Genomic DNA, 21,725 nt, shown 5'->3' on the forward strand with positions numbered 1-21,725 from the left:
ATTTCCAAATGTTTGATGAAGCAGCAAGCAGCATGTTTGTAACTCTCTTATCAAAACATCAAATTCTCTTGGGATCAGTGGTGTAGTGGAGTGGTAACGTGAGGGAACTTGCTTTTACCAAAATCATATTTAGTATTTTAATAGGCAACCTTTGTTTTTTCTGAGACGATGGTGAGCATTTCCACTCTGGAAAATTTACGCAATTACACCTCCGCCTGGTGTGTTTATATAATACTGCAGTTCTTGATGAATCAAACCGACACACAAAAGTTTGGATTAACAAAAACACAGTACACACAAAATTTGAGAGCAAGATTTATTTATGTTAACGTATCTTCCTTTCTGATGTATTCACCGATGTCAGCTTGGTGGATGCAGACTATTGCCATCGGATCAGCATGTTTACAGTCTGTCGTGCTCTTCCCTGCTATTCCAAAACCCTGCAAAAAATAAATGTTACTCAATTTAAAAATACTAAATGCTAATGAATGGATAGGCCAGCCCTAAATTCTTAATTCCACAATGGTGGGCACAATTGTAATGTTGCTGAAATTGCAACTAAGAAAATAAGGGCAATTCAGATTTTTTGTGTTCCGCAGTTTTTAGTTTATTGACAAATATGACATTTAACATAGCACATGTTATAATTATATGTTGCAGGACAGGAAAGTGTTCAGGGAAATGTGTAAAAACCACTTCCCACGTTCAAGTATGGGGTTTGAAGCTTTGAAGCACTAACTGTATTAAATAGTATGCTTTTTGACCTGAGCTCAAGTTTGACGTTCGAGGCGAAGACAAGGTCGGATTATGAGCGAGGGTTGGAAAGATACTTTTTGCCCATGTGATGAACTATATTTCTTTGTAAAATTGCACTATTATTAAGGTAAACTAAGTTAAAACGGAAATACTTTTAATGTAAAATTAACATAAAACTCTCAAAACTACCACCAACTTGTTTTAAATTTTGCTAATGCAAACCAGCAGCTGTTTAGTAAGGGATTCAATTATACTTGTGTGTCTGTTGCTCAAAATCGAGCAATGGTCAAGTACCGGTATTATACAGGGGTTATTAAAAAAATAACAGTCATCTTCTATGAGTGGCCAAAATCGAGCAATTTTCAAGTACCGTTATTATACAGGCGTTATTTAAAACTGCAGTAATAACAGTTATAATTTTTGATTTCAATAAGTTTAAAAGACTCAAAGCTTATGTGACTAATTGAAATACTCACTCTATTACAGTAGAACCTCTTTAATCCGAACCCCCGTAATCCGAACGTCCACTAATCCGAACCCCTCATTGCTGTACTTTATACACAGTACAGCAGTTCTTTATTGTATACTGTATTTAATCTACAGTACTGTTTATTCACCATGTTTACTACTGTATTAAATAAACACTGTATTTTACTTTATAAAACATTTTCACTTTTCCCAAAATAATTTTGATCAATTTTTGCCATGTTTTAGCTATTGTTATATAAAAACAACAATATGTTCTGTAATCCGAACTATTCAATAGTCCGAACTACCCCTGGTCCCAATTAGTTCGGATTAAAGAGGTTCTATTGTAATAACGGGTTGAAATAATGAACACTTATTGTAAAAATATTTTATAATATTTTTGAAGCGGGCCTTATTTTATAGTGTTTTATATGAATGTTTCCCAACTTATAGCTGTTACCAGTAAACATTTCTTGCATGTATTCATTTGATCTGACATTAGGCAGGTTTTATTTACCACTGCAATAACATGATTTGTATTTTCTTCATGATTTTTTTACTTGCAAAATAAGTTGCATAGCAGAACTGGTAAAAATTATTCATCCCTCCAAGTGATTGTGTATCTGGATTCCTTACTGTTAAACCAGGCCTCTCTTCTACTCTTCTCATTCGTATAAGATTTCCTCTTAACCTCCTCCTGTTTTCAATATTTCTTCTTTAAACTCAAAGAAATTTTCGGTTCTTTCAACAAAACTGATTAACTGTTTGGATTGGTCTATAACCTCCTGAATATTACCAACATTAATATTTACTCCCAAGGGGCTGATGAGTTTCTTGTTATATACAGCTTTTTTTTTTGTTTTTAAATTTCTTCAATGTAATTCTTATGGTGAAAACCCGACCTTTGTAAGGGCCTTGCACCTTTAAGGGTAGGAACTTAAAAATTCTAAAACCTTAATGCAAAACTACGAATTGGGCCGAATCTTTTGACACCTTAAATGTTGAAATTGGTCCACAAATAAGGGAGGAGTAGTGTTCACAAAAAACAGCCCTCACGTATTAATATACAGTAGACTCCCTCTTATCCGGAGATTGGTTTAACCGGACTACACTTGGCGAAAATGACATCTCTTCAACCGGACAATTTTCACATTGGTTTAACCGGACTAGATCGGCAGGAAGTGGGCGGTACTGAAACGACTGTTCTCGTGGGAAAGATTTGAGACCAGTGATCAGGTGTCTAAATACAATGCTCTCCTAAATTTAAGTCAAATATCACAGTAAACAGTCTGCTTTAACTAGTTTTTGGGGACGTCGGTTTAACTGGAAAACCCATTATCCGGACTGGCCTCGGTCCCGAGGAGTCCGGATAAGAGGGAGTCTACTGTAAGAGATTTTACTATTGATACTTATGTCAAACTATTGACAAGAAGGCAACAATAAGCTACAACCAATTAAAACAATCGGTACATACTTTAAATACATGCGATTGCCTACAATCAAAATTTACAACTGAGTTACCAAACAGTTGACTTGTACTCCCTAGGGACCAAACATTTTCTGGAGTTTGTTATAGTTGAACCTTGTACTAGAAAAATTTGATAGTGATACCGCTATTAAAAATTACTAGGATACAGGTATATAATTAAGAGTCAATCTTACCAGAGGAATGTCACTCATTGAATACACAATAACACCATCATATCTCTGTGTGTTCTCAGTTATGCGCCCCAAGCCTGCCTTGGTCACACTGTTACCATACAAGAACTGCTGTTCTGCAGACGGTTTCACCCAGATTTTGTGCTGAAAAATAAGTGTTCATGTAGTCTAAGAAAGATAATAATATTTTTCCCAACAGAGTTATCACAATCGGTTAGGGTTGTAAAAATGTTGACATGCCTTTTCAAAACTCAAGTAAATCTAAAATCTATATTTAGGTTACCGGCTTAGTGGGTAGCGTCTTGGATTTCAGTGAAGGAGGGACGGGTTTGTTGACGGCAGGAGAGTTTATGAAAGTTTAAGAATATATTCCCACACAACATAGGGTGTCCCACGAAGGGGTTTAAACGTTTGATTTTATATTACGTGCCCATTCATAGACTGAGCTTTTTTAAACTTTACACAGTTTACAAAGTAGGTTCTAAAAATATTCTGGAAAAATTTAAACTCCCTAACCTTAGTAGAAACAAAATGGGGGCATATTGAAAAATGTACCAATTTGCTTCCTATAAAAACTACTTTCATGATTTATTATCTGATTTGTTTACTACGTTGCGGTTCTAACGCTCACTGTTGAAGAACAGCTGTTTGATTGTAAAATGAGTTTTAAATGAACAGAAAATTATTTTTATAGGGTTTTCTTCGATTAAAAATCAATAGCTCCAGTGTTGTTTATGTTTTTTTTTGTATGTTTAGACTCAAAATAATCAGTATATTATAGGCTTTAATTTGAGCTATTGATCATTTGAATCAGGCTCAAGATTCATGATTCAATCAAAAATCATAAATTTGATTATTTCTCGGATAGGTCTATGATATTCATTTTAACACTGCGGAGTAGCATGGATCCTCTAGTAAACAATAAAATACTATAAAGATAACATAAAATACAATTATTACATTGTAAGTAAGTAGGGTGCTGTTGTAAACAAATAATTGAAACTGCGACAAAGATTACCTAGTTAGTAACTAATTGAGACAAACAATGGAAGGTAGGTATGTAGAGCAAGGATGAACTTGATACAGCAACTTATACCCCTTGATTTAATGTCAATTGTAAAATCTAATGTTAGGATAGCCACATTTTTTAAACCATGAAGAGTTGAGAGATGTTGCTGAAACTTTGAGTGGAAACTCATCCGTAACTCATCATACTTGCCAAGAAACAGATCCCTGTCAGGAAACAGTTCCCTGTCAGGAATAGTCGTTAGCTTTAATTAAATCTTTTCCACAAACTGGTTTATATTTTTGTGCCTTTTCTACACAATTGACATTTTCTTATATTGTCGAAGGGAAACAATTTTAACCCTAGTCTCTCTTTACTAACAAACCAGTTGTAAGGAAAAATCCTTACGGTCCTTGATGTCCCAATGGTAAATAATGGCTACCAAGCCTACATTCAAATTATGTGAATCTGGAAACAAGACGCTGTTCTATATCTAACTTAATTGTTCTATGATTATCAACTACTAAAACCTAATTAACCTAAACTTACCTGTGCGTATGGGGCAAGGTAGCTTAATGCTGTTATGTGTAACATAAACTTGTTAGATTTTGTGAACTTTCCAAAACAAGTACCAGCACTCAAGAGATTATCGGGGCCAACATTGCTAGCCAAGGATGCCAATTTTTCTGAAAGGTAGTACACTCTATCTTTCCTCTCCCTAAAACAGTAAGCTCCATCTGGCCGATCGATTAAGATTTTCACATTTGCTCCAATACTGTAAGAAATCCAAAAGTTATGATTAAGGACAATTAAATCATTAAGTTATGATAAAGCGTAAAACCTATTGTAGGCCTAAGTATCTGTGGATGTAGGGCCCAAGGTCAGTTTAAATAGACATATTGTTTATTGTTTTCTATTGATCTTGATGGATGTGGAAGAAGCTTGTGGGTTGGCTTTTATGTTTTAATTCTAGTAGAAAAGGGGGGAAATCAGGAGAAAAATACTGGATACTCCCGTTTTACATAATCAAAGCTCAAGAGGAGTTTTTTACTCATAAACTTATGTGGATCTCAGAAACAACCCCGGATAAGTTTTACTGTAGGCAAGAATGACTGGGACGGTGGTGTCACAAGATCGTGCCATACTCATCCTACACTCATATTTGGGACATACCTACATAGTGGTGTGTCCATCTTAAATAATAGACAACTGACAACTGTTGGTACCCTTTCCTCCTTGGAATTCTCTTTATCTATTAATAATTTTACTGATTCAAACCAACCTTTTCGCATTAGGCATCTCCGAGTAAACTTCAATACTACTCAACGCTGGACCTGGTTTGCACTTCTAAGATAAAATGTTCCACCTTAAGTTTTGCTATGATTACAAGTTAGGTACTCTGGGGAAAACAAAACAAACGTAGGCCTACATAACTGGTGTCGCCACAGAATTCTGGCAGCGCTTACAGGAGTACGACCAAGCCATTAAAGCGGTAGTGTGCTGTTGTACATATAACTTAATGTCTAGTGGTGGCGCTGCCATGGTGGCCTAGTGTGCAAAGGCCCATATTGCACATTTCAGAGTCAATCACAACACTAAAATGATAGAAGTGTACTGATTTGGTATACATATTCTCTATAGACCTTAAAGAACCTGTAAGCATTTAACCCTCCCAGTGTTAAGCGTCGCGTAATCGACGCACTTAACACACCCGCCGTGGTGTTATGCGTTGCTTTTGCGACACACAAACATCGTTTACGGCGAAGGCTCTGGGACTGACTGAATCAGATTGAACTGGATCGAGATTGGTATAGTTGTTTTCGGCAGATTCTAAGCTTTCTCCTGATGTCTGTTTCTAGACGCTTTTCATTTTAGTTCCGAAAATATTGTAGCAGACAGATGACGTGCGTATTTGTAAACAACTTGGTTAACCTCGCACCGATGACTGATGTGTTTTATTACGTTTATCATTGTTTTAGTGTTAAAAATAAAAAGTAGTGATATACGTGGTGCATTATAAGAAGATTTAAGTGATTTTGAAGGGCTGGTTGATGATCCTGAAGAAGTAGGTAGTGATATTGATATAAATTTATAGGCCAGATTCGTAGCTATAGTTAGGCTATGCATTCTTAGCTACCGCTAAATGTACGAAATCTGTTTTTCACCCATAACTTATTTATTTGCAAATGTACTTCCTTATAGGCCTATTATTATATTTTTGTAATCCTTATAAAATTTTGAACAAATTGGCTATTTTAAATTAGGCCTATTTGTAGACTAAGTTTAGAGTCGGGGAATTGAGACCCATGTTTTTATTTTTTTCAATTATATGTTTATTGTCAGAAAAAATCAAAATATGAGCATGCACAAGGTTTCCAACTGTAATTTGTCTTCTAACATAATTAAGGTTTCCAACTGTAATTTGTCTTGTAACATGTTTTTTATTTTTTAAATAAATTTTACTATGAAAAAAAAAATAATTTGGAACCCAATTACCCCACATGGCTATGCTTATAAACCCATAAGCACCTAATATTAATTTATGGGGGTAATAGGGTTCTAAAAATGAAAACATAATAAACAAAATGCAACATACTTTTATTGAAAAAAATTTTTTTTTAGGACTAATGTAGGCTATGTGTGTTTTTGACGTAGGCTAAACAGTTCAAACTATTTTTTCTAAAACATTACACTTTTTTCTTAATAAAATAGGAAAAATTAACCAGAGCAGATAACAGCCAGAAAATAAAACTGTTAAAGACATGTATAGTTAAATAAAAAAAAAAAAAAAAAAAAAAAAAAAAACTACAAGTAGCCTATATTTTATGTCAAACTTTTTTTCTGGTCATATACAAACTTTCCGGGATTTCGCTTTTTCAGCCGAAAGAATTTCTAATAAATGGTAGTTATCAGTCCAAATATAAGTTAACATAGGCCAATTATGGGCTTAGCTCACTCTTTTAGGCCCTAGTTTCTTATCAAGTGGTTGTAAAATAAATTTTTTACTTTTCTGTACATCTGTGATTCCAACCTGATGTAACCACGCGATGAAACTGGTTCCCAATTACTCCATGCTGGGGTAATTGGGACCTACTTCAAAATTCTGTTTTTACACATAATACATGATAATCACCACTGCAGCCACATATAATTATTGATTAACTATATGTGGGATTAATTATAATATTAATATTAATTATATGTGTGGCAAAAAATATGGGTCCTATTTCCCCACACCGGGGTAATTGGGACCCTAAAATTAATTTTTAATTTTTAAAAAAATTTTAAAGCCCTAACAAACTATTGCTTAAACCTTTAATCTGTAAAAAAATACATTTTGGTATGATTATTAATTCATATAATATATAAAAAATAACTCAAAATACTGCCACGCTAAAGTTTTTTTTAGCTAATTTCCCATATAGGGAATAAGCTATTACCGTAGTACTCATGGTAAGACCTGGACCCGGGCCGATTTATTTTTTCGTTTTGAGGTCCCTAGAGGCCAAAAACACCATCAGTTCAAATCATATACCTGTGTCCGTCAGCACGATTAATCAAGCAAAAATGATCCGATTTTGATGAAATTTGGTACAAACGTGTAAACCTACATTTATTCGAACGAGTTCGCGAACCAGCATGATCGGACTATGGGAACGGGGGTTTATGGGGGGTTTTATGGGGTAAAAATAGGTTTTTCCCATTTTTGACACTAAAAACAAAAAAATTTTACCATTTATTTCCAAACCATTTTGTAGAGCTTAAAAAAACAAATAATTTAGTATATTGAAGCGTTATTGTGCACCTAATGGTTACAGAGAAAATTCCAAAAAAGTAAATTTAAAATCCCTATGTTATTCTTATGGAGAATAAGTCAACTGTTGTAGTTTACTTGTTTATGAACATATTTTGATCGAATTTGGAAAATACATTCGTTTCTTACTAAACTATTAACATAAAAAACCACCTTTTTACCTTCCCTGTTGCAGCAAACCTAAGTACTCGTTAAACTAATTCTATTTAAATAGGGAATAAATATGATATTTTTAAGGAGGCATTTTAATGTGAAATCTTATCAGGCTAATGGAAATTTGCTTAGTGTGCAGGTTTGCTGCGGCGGGGGTATTTATACATCAAACACAAGATTACAATTATCCAATAATTTGTGATGACAATTTTGTTTAAAAAATAAATAACTTAATACAAAATTTAAAAATTTAAAAAAATAGCTCCCAATTACCCCCGGGTCCCAATTCCCCCACTCTACCCTATAAATTATAAACATTTATTGAGCTCAAACATAAATTTTTTGGTGATTATTCCGACGTAGTGACTACTCACAAAAGTGAATTTTTTTTCCATAATGACCTAAATTTCACGCTGAATCCAAAAATGACATTTTTATTTTTCGAAAAATACCGGAAATTGCCGAAAAAAGAGAAAAACGGGGATAAAATTTTTTTACTCAAAATACGTCATGTGGGTACTCAAAATATGCGGAATTTTGTGTAGGCTAGATTAAGAATATGCAAGATTTTTTGGATCCGATGAAAACCACCGGAGATAGGACGAAAAAACTGAATAATCGGTTACCGGTAGGTTAGGCTTGGTTAGGTTAGAATAGGTTTGATTAAGTTAGGTTAGGTTTGGTTAGGTTAGGTTATTTTAGGTTAGGATAGGTTTGATTAGATTAGATAAGGTTAGGTTAGGTTTGGTTAGGTTATTTTAGGTTAGGATAGGTTTGGTTAGGTTAGGTTAGGTTGGATTAGAATAGGGTTAACCCTAACCTATCAAAAGGTTAGGTTGGGTTAGGTTAGGTTTGGTTAGGTTATTTTAGGTTAGGATAGGTTTGGTTAGAATAGGTTAGGTTGGGCTAGGTTGAGTTAGGTTAGGTTGGAATTGGTTAGGTTAGGTTTTGGTTAGGTTAGGTTTTGGTTAGGTTAGGATAGGTTTGGTAAGGTTAGGGTTAACCCTATTCTAATCCAACCTAACCAAAACCTAACCTATCCTTACCTAAAATAACCTAACCTAACCTAACCAAGCCTAACCTAACCAAGCCTATCCTAACCTAACCAAACCTAACCTAATCAAACATATCCTAACCTAACCGATTATTTAGTTTTTTCGTCCTATCTCTGGTGTTTTTCATCGGATCCAAATTCATCGATTCCGCATATTTTGAGTACTCACATGACGTACTTATTTTGAGTAAAAAATTTTTTCCCCGTCTTTCCCTTTTTTCGGTAATTTTGGGTATTTTCCGAAAAATAAGAATGTAATTTTAGGATTCAGCGTGAAACTTAGATCATTATGGAAAAAAATTTCACTTTTGCGAGTAGTCACTACGTCGGAATAATTAACCATTTTTCATTTATTTTATAATTTTCTAGAAATGTTAACCTCACAAAGATTTTTGAATTTTGTTTTTGTAATGTTTTTTATAGGCCTAAGTTTAAGTATTACATTGAAGCCCATAATTTCCCAAACAAAATCTATAAGTATAAAAGAGGATGTTTGTATATATATATATATATATATTTGTTTGGCAGTGATAAACTCAGACACCGCTGAACCGATTGCCACGAAACTTGGTACATACGTGTAGAATTTCATGGAATAGGTTTATACACCATCAATTTCATGATCCGTCCAATCGGCTCCGCCCCAGTGGCTCTGGAGTTTCCCATGTTAACCTTATGAGAAATGGAATTACCTTAATGAATCTTAACAGCTGTTTCAATTAAACAAGTTGGTTCTGTTCTATGATGTTCAATAGTTACAAGGATTACCAACAGGGTGCAGCACTATTATTTCTTTTACATTTATGACAACAGCTAATTTGCAACCAAAAGGTGAGTGAGCGTAGCGAACGAACTTCAACCTGGAGGCGAGTTAGCGTAGCGAACGAGCTAACCTGAAGGCAAGTGAGCGCAGCGAACGAGCTCCAACCTAAATGTGAGTGAGCGTAGCGAACGAACTTCAACCAGGACATGATTGAGCCATGCGAACGAGATCATCTTGAAAATTAAGAAGTTAAACGGGGCAAAGCCCGCGGGTTACAGCTAGGCCTAGTTATATATAAAACAGTATACTTTACATTGTTTTAAGTTTCTAAGATACATTTAAATAAAACCCTGCAATTGCGCAATAAATGGGCGGACATTAATACTATTACTATGGACACTTGAAGGGTTAATGAATTCACACAAGATAGGCCTAGTTCAACTTTTAGGCTAAAGTGGAGTTGCCCACTAAAAGTGGTACAGCAACCCACAATAATTATTTCATACCGTAGCTAATTCATACAATTCCGAGGCCTACTGAGGTTAACCAAGTTAGGCTAACTAGTTCAAGGGCATAGAGGCCTAACCATATGCAGGTTATTATTTCGACAAATAATATCACTCTAGGGAAAAGGTTAGGGCTACCCTTGCTGGATATTTGGGGTACAGTTTCTTAACTGGGCTACGCTAATATTGATTGAAACTATTGAATTGAAAATATTGATTAATAATCGATATCAATATAAATCTATTGTAAAATTAAACTATCATAACCTAACCTAGCCAACCAAACTTGCTGATGGTGAAAAAATCTCATGAAGGTTTACTAATCGAAACGATAGTCTCAATCAATATTAGCATAGCCCAGCTAAGAAACTGTACCCGATATTTGAAATGAATAAAATTAGCCTTAAAAATAACATTTTACTTATTAAAAGGATTCTTACTATTTTGATAGCTTCTCGAAAACTGCCCTTGTCCTTTCATCGGATAGCTGTCTCATTATGGCGCAACTTTGATAATAATTCACAAAATAATTGACATAAAATAAGTTATCTCAGATCAACAAAAATAGTTTAATATAAAATTGGTTCCTAACTTTCTTTATGTTTGGCATTGGCAATCCTAACCTCAATTATCAACCGGAATCAAAAATCACAAACAAAACAAAACAAAAACAAACGGCGAGGCGAACACATGGCATCGCATGTCGGAGACCGTAGCGGCACTTTTCATCAGCGCTTTTTCGGATTGTAATAGATGGGTTGGTAACGCCTTGGGGTTGGTACGCCTGCGGCCACCACTAACGTGTTTTGCACACTGAGCTCAGTGGTTTTGCACGGATGTCGGAAAAGCAATTCAATGACAATACGGTGCGAAATGATGTTTTTAAATTTATATTAATTATATTAATTGACGTATTTTAAAAGGCATATTTGAGGCCGTATTGTACATTATACGTATTTATATATATATAATATAAGACAAAACGCGATCAATTAAAACTCCTAACATAAAAAGTGCATAATCTTTTTCCTAAGCCCATCACATCAACTTTGAGCTATTCTAATGGTAATAGCATAATATACAATGTGTAGAATACTCAGTATAAATATGATTGAGGCAGTCCCGTAAATTACGAAGCTATAAGACAAAATCTATATGGTTGATAGGAATTTGCGTCAGAAAAAAGTGCACAATCTTTTTCCTAAGCCCATCACATCAAATTTGAGCTATTATAATGGTAAAGTAAAGCGTGTACAATAATCAGTATGAGTATGATTGAGGCAGGCAACTAAAATACGAAGTTATATGGCAAAATCTATAAGGTTGATAGGATTTCGCGTCAGGAAAAAGTGCACAATCTATACCCTAAGCCCATCACATCAAATTTGAGGTATTCTAATGGTAATATACAATGTTTAGAATAATCAGTATGAGTATGATTGAGGCAGTCCCCTAAATTACGATGTTATATGGCAAAGTTGCATGATAGGGACTCGCATCAGGAAAAAGTGCACAATCTTTTTCCTAAGTCCATCACATCAACTTTGAGAAATTATAATGGTAATATAAAGCGTGTACAATAATCAGTATGAGTATGATTGAGGCAGTCCCCTAAATTACGAAGTTATATGGCAACATCTATATATGGTTGATAGGAATTCGCGTCAGGAAAAAGTGCACAATGTTGACCCTAAGCCCATCACATCAACTTTGAGCAACTATAATGGTAATATAAAGCTTGTACATGTACAATAATCAGTATGATTATGATTGAGGCAGTCCTGTAAATTACGAAGGTATAAGGCCAAATCTATATGGTTGATAGGAATTCGTGTCAGTAAAAAGTGCACAATGTTGACCCTAAGCCCATCACATCAAATTTGAGCTATTGGTAACATACAATGTGTGGAATAATCAGTATGAATATGATTGAGCATTGAGGCAGTCCCCTAAATTACGAAGTTATATATAAAATGTATATATGGTTGATAGGAATTCGCGTCAGGAAAAGTGCACAATGTTGACCCTAAGCCCATCACATCAGATTTATTTGAGGTATTCAATGGTAATATACAGCTTGTAGAATAATAAGTATGAGTATGATTGAGGCAGTCCCCTAAAATACGAAGTTATACGGCAAAATGTATATGTATGGTTGATAGGAATTCGCGTCAGGAAAAAGTGCACAATCTTTACCCTAAGCCCATCACATCAACTTCGAGCTATTATAATGGTAATATAAAGCGTGTACAATAATCAGTATAAGTATGATTGAGGCAGTCCCTTAAATTACGAAGTTATATGGCAAAATGTATATGGTTGATAGGAATTCGTGTCAGGAAAAAGTGCACAATGTTGACCCCAAGCCCATCACATCAAATTTGAGATATTTAATGGTAATATACAATGTTAATAATAATTATAATTGTTGTAACGAGTAGGACCTAATTTTTCTTATTTACTAGAATCAAAAATCAAAATACCGCTTAACTACATGAATGGCTGAAAGCGCGCTCTACAATGCAACTTAATTCAAAACTCGGCCGCTAGAGGCAGCACTCTACGGGACAATATGTCTAGTGGACGAGTCCAAAGCCTGGATACGGGGGAGTAGCGTATTGAGTGGGGGTGAGAGAAAAAAGACCTAAGAGTTTCCTAGGGTGTTACCCTATGGAAACTATTTACTCAATAAATACTACATGATAAACTCAACACAACGTGTCTTATTGTTACTACCAGTCTTGACAACTACTATTGTGAGGTGAAGGTAATCGTGAAGCCGAGGAACAAGATGGAGATAGGGTGATCGACTGAACTGTACTAACAACGGGTCGCTGTCAAGGCGCCACCACGTCAAACCGCCACCTCGGTGTTTTGGTCAGATGCGTCAAAGTGCCACCACAAAAAAAACAGAGGTCAATACGATATATGCGACCAAAAACATTTCGTTTGTATTTTTAGTTTTAGACATATTGTGGTATGTTGCAATTTTTACAGAATAAAAACCTTGATTTTAATTTGTCTATTTTACTATACCCTAAATCCAATAAAATATGTAATTTAAATACTTCATTCTTCATACAGAGCAGCAATACTCTCATTGATGTTTATAGCCTAGCACGAGTGCCGGACGCAGGTGGCGGGTGAGTGCGGGGGTGCCAGTTCGAACGTCGCGGCCTTGTATTAGAGGTGGCTGTGATTTAGCACATACAGTCTTAATTACTGTTGCATCCCTCGAACAAAGCTCTAGAACTGGATTTAATTTAAGTCCCTCTTTAACCCAAATGCAAGTTCTAGGGTGTGGTACAGACGCGGAAATGACATTACCCTTAATATTACCCATCCCTGCAATTCTAAAGTTATTGACCCAGGGTTGCTGAATCAAGGCAAAATCTAAGGACTGCTTGACCGTGCTCAGACAGAACACGGCTGTAGCAGCCTTACTGTGTTGTAGGTTCGCTTGAAGGACCTGGGTCATCAGAAGGAGCACCATAGATGACTCTGAGCTGTATTTTTCACCGTACCCAGGTATATAATCCAGCCACGATCTTTCAGAACCTAGGCATTCATTTCATGTTCAATAGCAAGAACAAGAATCTGATGATCATCCTCCCTCTTCCCACCAATGACTCGCCAGTCTTTAGTCGTGACGCCAGGATTTTGCCGCTCGATCTGAACAAACACTTTAGAGGCTTCGACCTTGGCCAGACGCCTGTCAGTGCGTAGGAGCACTTTGGTCGTGCGCAACAGATCCCTGTAATCTGCTACAATGACCTCCATACTCCCCTCACTTCCCAGCGCTAGCTTCGGTGCCGGTACGATGCCATAGCTTATAATGTCATAGCTTATAATTGCGAATATGTTGCATAGCTTATAATCTTGAAAATGTGGCATAGCTTATAATGGAAAATTTAAATTGTTCCATAGCTTATAATCGTAGAAATGTGGCATAGCTTATAACGGTTTTCTTAAAATGTGGCATAACTTATAATGGTATAGCTCAAATGTGCTGCAGCTTATAATATCTCGTTTGTTCTATAGCTTATAATTTTAAAAACGTGGCATAGCTTATAACGCGCGGGAATTACGTCATAGCGGATGGGACAGCTGATCGATCCTGAGTAGACAGAAAAATTATCGTGCAATGGTCCTCAAATTATCGTATGTACGACGGCGCTGAAGGGCCACCAACTATAAAAAAATATTTGACTTCATCTCTGAGAAAAAACTTAGAATTCTGAGATTAAAGTCAGAGCGCGGGAAGTCGGCTTCCTCTCTGAGAAAAAAGTCAGAATTCTGAGATTAAAGTCAGAATTTAAAAAGTGGGCGTTCCTTATGAAAAAAGTTAGAATTCTGAGATTAAAGTCAGAATTTAGCTTGTGGGCGTTCCTCTCTGTGAAAAAAGTTAGAATTCTGAGATTAAAGTCAGAATTTAACTTGTGGGCGTTCCTTGAATTGGACGTTCTTCTACTGCCTAACAAAACGGCGAATTGAGCACCGAAATGGACACTAATGAAAGAGAAGCCATTTTTGTGATTATTTTAGATTAGGCTTGGCTCAGGCAGAAATATAGCTTTACTTTGCTTGTAAATATAACACATCTGTGTTGAGTATTAGACAGTTGAAACGTACTGTATTTTAAAAAGGTTTAGGTTTTGTTTAGGAGGATTAATTAGTCTTCAATTGAAGAGGTGAAACATTTCATTAGGAATGAGCTTAACTACTCAGACCAGTTAGGCCTACATGGATACAGATGGATGCATTTGAAATGTATCCAAAATGGCTTTGTAGTAAAACAAAACACAGTTAGTTCGATTCTTAAAGCACTTGACCCTGTAGGATTTGACCTCAGGACCCGCAAACGTTTACGTCGACGAAAATACAAGAACAAAGGTCCAAAGTATCTTTGGCATTTAGATGCATATGTTAAGTTAGAGCCATTATGGCATATGTGTCCATGGTTGTAAAGACTGAGTTTGAATAGACTATAACTTATTCTACTCATTCACTCAGTCAATACTCAACTCAAACTCAAGACTAGCCTATCGCTAAAGGGACGGGTAGACAGAGAGCAAAGAGTTAAAATCTGACTTAAATCTCAGAGGGGAACGCCCACTAGATCTAGTTGTAATTTCTGACTTTAAACTCAGAATTCTGACTTTTTTCTCAGAGAGGAAGCCTACTTCCCGGGCTCTGACTTTAATCTTAGAATTCTAAGTTTTTTCTCAGATATGAAGAAAATATTTTTTTTAATCAGTTGGTGGCCCTTCAGCGCCGTCGTACGTATGGACTAGCAGCCGCTACTCGGCAATAAGAAGTTGCGTTAAGTGCAGCCAACGTAGCAAAACCAAAAGTATTTCAATTTTTTTCTACTCCTCGACGACATATGTAATAGATGTAGCCTATATATGAAATGGTTTTTTGTTGAATAATAGAATAACTTTTTGTATCTGCTGTTTTACTTTAATTACGTAAGCTGAAATATATTATCATAAGCTTGATGTTGCTCGTGTTGCTTATTTATGCTATGCATGATAACTATTGTATAATATTTATTTTGTAATATTGTGTAATACCGGTGTAAAAATACTTTTTCATAGATAAAACCGTAGACTATGCAACATAAGTAGACTTCTCATCCCATTGTTGATTTTGAAGCTTGTTTTTCGTGTCTAGTTCATGTATGTCAACACTTATCGCTAGTGTAAACGAAATATTGTTTCTATTATATTAGGGTAATTTTAAGATTTGTGCTTTACGGTTTGGTTAGATAACTAGGAGACCAGTTATTTTTTATGATTAGATAGTTTTATTTGGTCAAATTAGGTTTTAAATAACTGAAATAACAATCAGAAACATATTGTAAAAAAACACAACCTCTACAGTCGGCATAGAATATCAATAAAATTGCCTTCAGCTTTTCAACAAGAATGACAAATCTTCTAAGGGGCTTAATGTTTGATCTATGATCAAAACATATTTATAGTAGATTTGTCATACTTATGGAACAGCTTAAGCCCAAATTGTAGTTTTATTTCTGTACGGTGCAATGTAGATTATAGAGGACATGTTTTGTTTACAATTTGTTTATTATTATTTTAATGTTTACGCCTTCATTTAGCCAAATAAAACGATCTTCTCATGTAGCGGTCAGTGTTACAGGACAAGAACTAAAGTAGACACAAAAACCGAGATTTAAAATTTACAGTCAGAATTCTGTGTTTAAATTTAGAGTTATCTAGCAGATGTTCAGCATGTGACCTCTGTTAAGCTCTTGGGTATTTGCATTGATACAAAACTGACTTGGAGCCCTCATATAACCTTGGTTTACAGTAAACTTTCCAGAGTTATCTTCTTCTTGAGAGGTCTAAAAAGTTGTATAAATAAAAACTGTTTTAAAAAAGCCTATGTAGCTTTTTTTCAAGGAGTTCTTTTGTATGGGCTCAGACTCTGGGGTGGGTCTGCTGAAATTAATGATGTACTGCCAATAAAAAAGAGCTGTAAGAATCCTAGCAAACGCTGAGTATGATGCCCCTTTCAGACATCTCTTTGTAAATGAGGAAATCATGACTGTTTGTAGTTTGTATGTTTTTGTTTCAGTTGTGCATGTAAAAAATGATCTCCAGTCACTTATTTGTAGGGGTCAAGCTACAGCAAATTTACAACTAAACTTGGATGAAATTTCTCATTGGTTTAAAACATGGAGGTTCAAAATTAATGAAAATAAATCAGCACACATTACTTTTACCTTAAATCAGGCTACATGTCCTCCAGTATCCATGAACAATATTCACCTCCCTCAAGTAACGGAAATAAAATACTTGGGCATGCACTTAGATGCAAAGCTTAATTGGAAGGCACATATCTGGACTAAAAGGCAACATCTAAATTTAAAAACAACTAAACTTAATTGGCTTCTTGGATCTAAATCAAAACTCAGTACACAAAATAAATTGTTACTGTACAAAACAGTTTTAAAACCAATTTGGACTTATGGTATTCAGCTTTGGGGATCAGCAAGTACCTCAAACATTGAAATTATTCAACGTTACCAATCAAAATTATTACGTAAAATTGTCAACGCTCCTTGGTTTGTTACCAACAGAACACTTCACAATGATCTTCAAATTCGAACAGTAAAAGAAGAAATTACAAAATATAGTGAAAAATACATTATAAAATTGGAAAATCATTCAAATCATCTTGCACTTAATTTATTGGACAATCACAACACCATTTACAGACTGAAGCGACATACAATATTGGACCTACCATTCAGATTCGGCTAAGTGTTATCAAAATTCTCTTTGTTTGCTAGTGTTGACGGTGGTCAATCACTAGCTCATGTTCTTCAAGTTATTTTTGTATTACTATATTTATATCATTTGCTTATTGTTCAACTTGAACAGATTGTAAATTAAATAAAGTAAAAAAAATAAAAAATTGTAGGGGTTATTATCATATGTAAAATACCAGAACAAAGAAAAATATTGATGAACCTTATGTTATGTTAAGTAAAACAAAAAGAAATTCCAGTCAGTTTAGCATAAGGCTTCTTAACCACATTTCTTGTACAGCTTGGAACCAAACCAACAGAAAATTCAAAAACAATCTCCGGGCACTTTTATTGGCTTTCCCACATACTTTATAAGACCAGCGATTTCTTTGACATTCCCAAGGATACTTTGAGAGAGTTTTTCCTATGTACGTAAGTAACAGATTGTTTTGTTTTGACAGTAGTTTTGTGCATGGTTTTTTTTTGTTTTGTTTGCTGTGGGATTTTTGCATTTTAGTTTTAATTTTTATAAAAATTGTATATTTTTACCGTATTTGTTCTGTTAAAATGAAGTTTAATAGTAAAAGAATTAGTTGTGCAGAGAACAAAACTACAGTTGCTTGGTCAATTGTCAAGGACGAAACTGGTAACAGGAAGCAGGATTTTAATTTTAATTTAAACGGAATCCAGAAATCAAATAAAATAATAAAAGACCCAAAAGTAATTGCAGACCTTTTAAATGATTTTTTCTTGCACACCAGTGAACAGCTTAATCTAATGGGAAATATGGATAAAGTGAATAAATATTTAACTAATGCTGGTACAAATTGTACTGACTTCTTAGATTGTTTTAAATTAACTACCTCAAGTGAGATTAGGTCCATAATTAGTGAATTGAAAAATTCCAGATCCTCGGAATGGCATTCCCTCTTTTATTTTAAAAAGTTGTAAAAACAGCATTGTTGAACCTTTGTCATACATCATCAACATTTCTATTAATAAAGGCATATTTCCAGATTTACTTAAATATAGTATTGTTCGTCCAATCTACAAAAAAGGAGATAAAACACAGCTTGAGAATTTCAGACCAATATCCTTATTGCCAGTTTTCTCCAAGGTTTATGAAAAATTAATCTGTAATAGACTAGTAGACTAGTATCATATCTTGAAACCATCAACATTCCTTGTAGTAATCAGTTTGGATTTAAAAGGGGCTGTAACACTTCAGATGCTCTCTTTGAGGTCTTGAATTACATAGCAAGTGCCGTTGATGGATCACAGTATGCCATTGGCATTTTCTGTGATTTGTCAAGGGCATTTGACTGTGTCAATCACAATATTTTAATGCACAAACTTCAGTTTTATGGAATTAGACAAAAAGCTTATGATTTGGTGGAGTCGTACTTGTTGGGTAGAAAACAAAAAGTTCAACTGAATTACTCTTAACTATTAAGGCTTCAAAAATGTCACTGAAGGTGTTCCCCAGGGTTCAATAATGGGTCCGTTGTTGTTTCTTATTTATGTTGATGACCTCTTGAAACAAAATCTTAAGTCAAAATTGGTAATGTATGCTGATGATACTACTGCAGTATTAAAAAATAAAAACCCTGATATTTTAAAAATTGAAATTAAAAATGATCTTGATCTTATGATTGAATGGTTTCTGGTCAATAATCTTAAACTTAACAGAAATAAAACATACTGTGTGAACTTCCATTCTAATAGCATAAAAAGTAGACAGATTGACTATAACCCGTTAGAAGACACATTAAGTAAAATTCAATCTTGCAACCTTTTAGGAATAAAATTAGACTCAACTCTAACATGGTCTGATCATATAAATCAATTGGAATCTAAGCTTAATGCAGCATTTCACGTTACTTTAGTGCTTTCAAAATTAATAGATGAAAAACTCAGATAATGGTATACTTTGCATATGTGGACTCTAACATTGGCTATGGTATTGAGTTCTGGGGAAATGCCACTGACAGTAAAAAAATATTTAAAATACAAAAGAGAATTATAAGAGTTATTGCACAAGTTAATCCAAGAACATCTTGTAGAAATTTGTTTAAAAGAATGAAGATTTTACCTGTGCCCTCTTTGTATATATTCAACACTTTAATCTTTGTCAAAAAACATTTTTCTATTTATGAAGAAAAAAGAAGTAACTCCCCAATACAGCTTTAGGCCCATGAGCTCTGTGTTGCAGTACCCCACACATAAATCTGCTGCTTATGAAAAGAGTACTTTTTATATGGGTCTCAAACTGTATAATAAGCTTCCTTTATCACTGAGAGAGGTAGAATCATTTAAAAAGTTCCTGTTACACTTACTGTCTTACCTGTTAGACAATTGTTGTTACAGAATTGAGGATTTTTTTATCAGTCTGATTGTAGTAAACATAACTTATAGACATTGATATAACTTATTTGTAAACTTTGCTAATAACCTAACTTATTTTATACTTGTTTTTCAATACTGTTCAATACTGTTAATAATTTATTCTATTATGTTTATTACTATATTTATTATTATGTTGCTTTTATTCTATACTATTATTATATTTTGACAATTTACCTGCCTGCGTGCAGAAGCACTCCTTAGGCGTTATGTGATGTATTTTAATAAATAAATCACTGACTATGTATCAATACCAATTAATTATATCAAAATGGATACAAAATGTACTTATTAGTATCTGAATCTGAAAACATGTGCTCAAGAACAGGAAATGACAAAACATAAAATAAAATGTAACGGCTTGTACAACCCACTAAGAGTAGGTAATTATAACACTAATACAATAAATAATATATAGTTACTTACTTACTAGGTTGTCAGACACAAAACACTTGGAATCAGAGAGAATACGGATGAGTTTTTTTCCAAAATGCGGACAAATTGAATTTTGGTTGAACTAAGACGTGAAATTTTGGGAGCGGTATGTATAAGTTGGTGAGGATGAAACGAGTTTTTCCTAACTTAATTTAATTCCAAACGCGTGGCAATTATATCCCTGCGGGATATAGGCTTTAGGGTTTGTTGAAAATTAAATTTTTGCCAACTAACACAGCAAACTACAAATTGATTTGCACGACTCCACTTAACAACTCACCCCACGCATAGGATGGTTGGAGACACACTGGTCACTGAGACAGACCCTTGGCTAGAAGCTTTCCCCACCACGTCGTAGGGCCGTTGGGTAAGTCGCCTATGTCTAATCAGCTGAAAACTTCAGAAAAGTTTCGGTTTCGAGATTCGATCACAAAGTTTCAAGATTCAAAAGTTTCAAAATTGAAGATTTTGGCAGTTTTATTTTTGAAACTACTGACATTTTTTTGTGCCATTGTTATTGTTTTTTAGCCTTAAATTTATTTTTAAGTAAATTTTATTCTGAACTTCAAAAGGTATCTTAAATACTATAACTGGTACAATTCAGTTTCACATCAATATTTACTAAATGCAAAAACAAATATTGACCACTAAATGTTCTAATTAATTTAATATTCATGTTTATGTTGGTGTTAGAAGTTTAATTATTTGTTTTGTCAGTTGTTTATAAAAAATTATTTTTGGGATTTAAGATTATCAGTCACATTCACATATTTATGTTTTGTCATGGTCAGGAATATTGATCTCTTTCAGTTTTGATTGCATACTTAACATTTTATGATTACCTATGTGTATTTTTTGTAACCTTGACCTTTGTAACCAGCTAAGTAAAAAAGTTTCGCGTTTAGTTTTTGAGATTCGAGATTCGGGATTTGATTTTTTTAAAGTTTTGGTTTCGGTTTTGAGATTCAAAATTTCTGGTTTAGACCATCACTATTGCATCACATTCGGTACAAAAGAATTAAATTTAAATTTTGCTTGTCGCTTGTTTTGGGCGACACACCAAGCCTTAGTTGCAACCCAAACTTGAGCATAAATGGGGCCTAAGGTAAATATCAGGGGTATCCCTAGGGTTGGCAGCGCCCGGAGCAAACATGGTTGTGGCGCCCCCTCCCCCCCAGTAATAATAGTCGCATTCACATATTTTAATCAATTTTATGTATAGATAATGAGAAAAAAGTTATAAATGAACATAATATTTGTATTAGCAAGCCTATTCTTTAAATATAATAATCTTAAAATTTGGTTGTCCGGATGCAGATAAACTCCTAGGGAGGAATTTGGAAATCCATTAGCCTATGTCTTACTGGGATAATTATGAAGTACTTTTATTTAAGGACTGGTGGTCTTGGTTGTGTTACTTACTTTTTTAAAA

General features: G+C 34.5%; 2 protein-coding genes across 2 annotated transcripts in view; one reads left to right on the forward strand and one right to left on the reverse strand.

Annotated features, from left to right (window-relative positions):
- Positions 1-21,725, forward strand: part of LOC128989151 (uncharacterized) — a 108,742-nt gene that overhangs the window by 7,374 nt on the left and 79,643 nt on the right. The window lies entirely within an intron of this gene.
- On the reverse strand, positions 300-10,877 carry LOC128988982 (60S ribosome subunit biogenesis protein NIP7 homolog). Its single transcript, XM_054410818.1, has 4 exons — positions 10,620-10,877; positions 4,439-4,664; positions 2,887-3,027; positions 300-440 (listed from the first exon to the last, which is right to left on the reverse strand). The coding sequence occupies exons 1-4, from the start codon at positions 10,673-10,675 to the stop codon at positions 321-323; spliced, it is 543 nt and encodes a 180-aa protein (XP_054266793.1). The 5' UTR covers positions 10,676-10,877; the 3' UTR covers positions 300-320.

Source organism: Macrosteles quadrilineatus, unplaced genomic scaffold (assembly GCF_028750875.1).
Source record: "Macrosteles quadrilineatus isolate MER2022 unplaced genomic scaffold, UCM_ALF_1.0 Scaffold_3__2_contigs__length_128488019, whole genome shotgun sequence".
Taxonomy (NCBI): Eukaryota; Metazoa; Arthropoda; class Insecta; order Hemiptera; family Cicadellidae; genus Macrosteles; species Macrosteles quadrilineatus.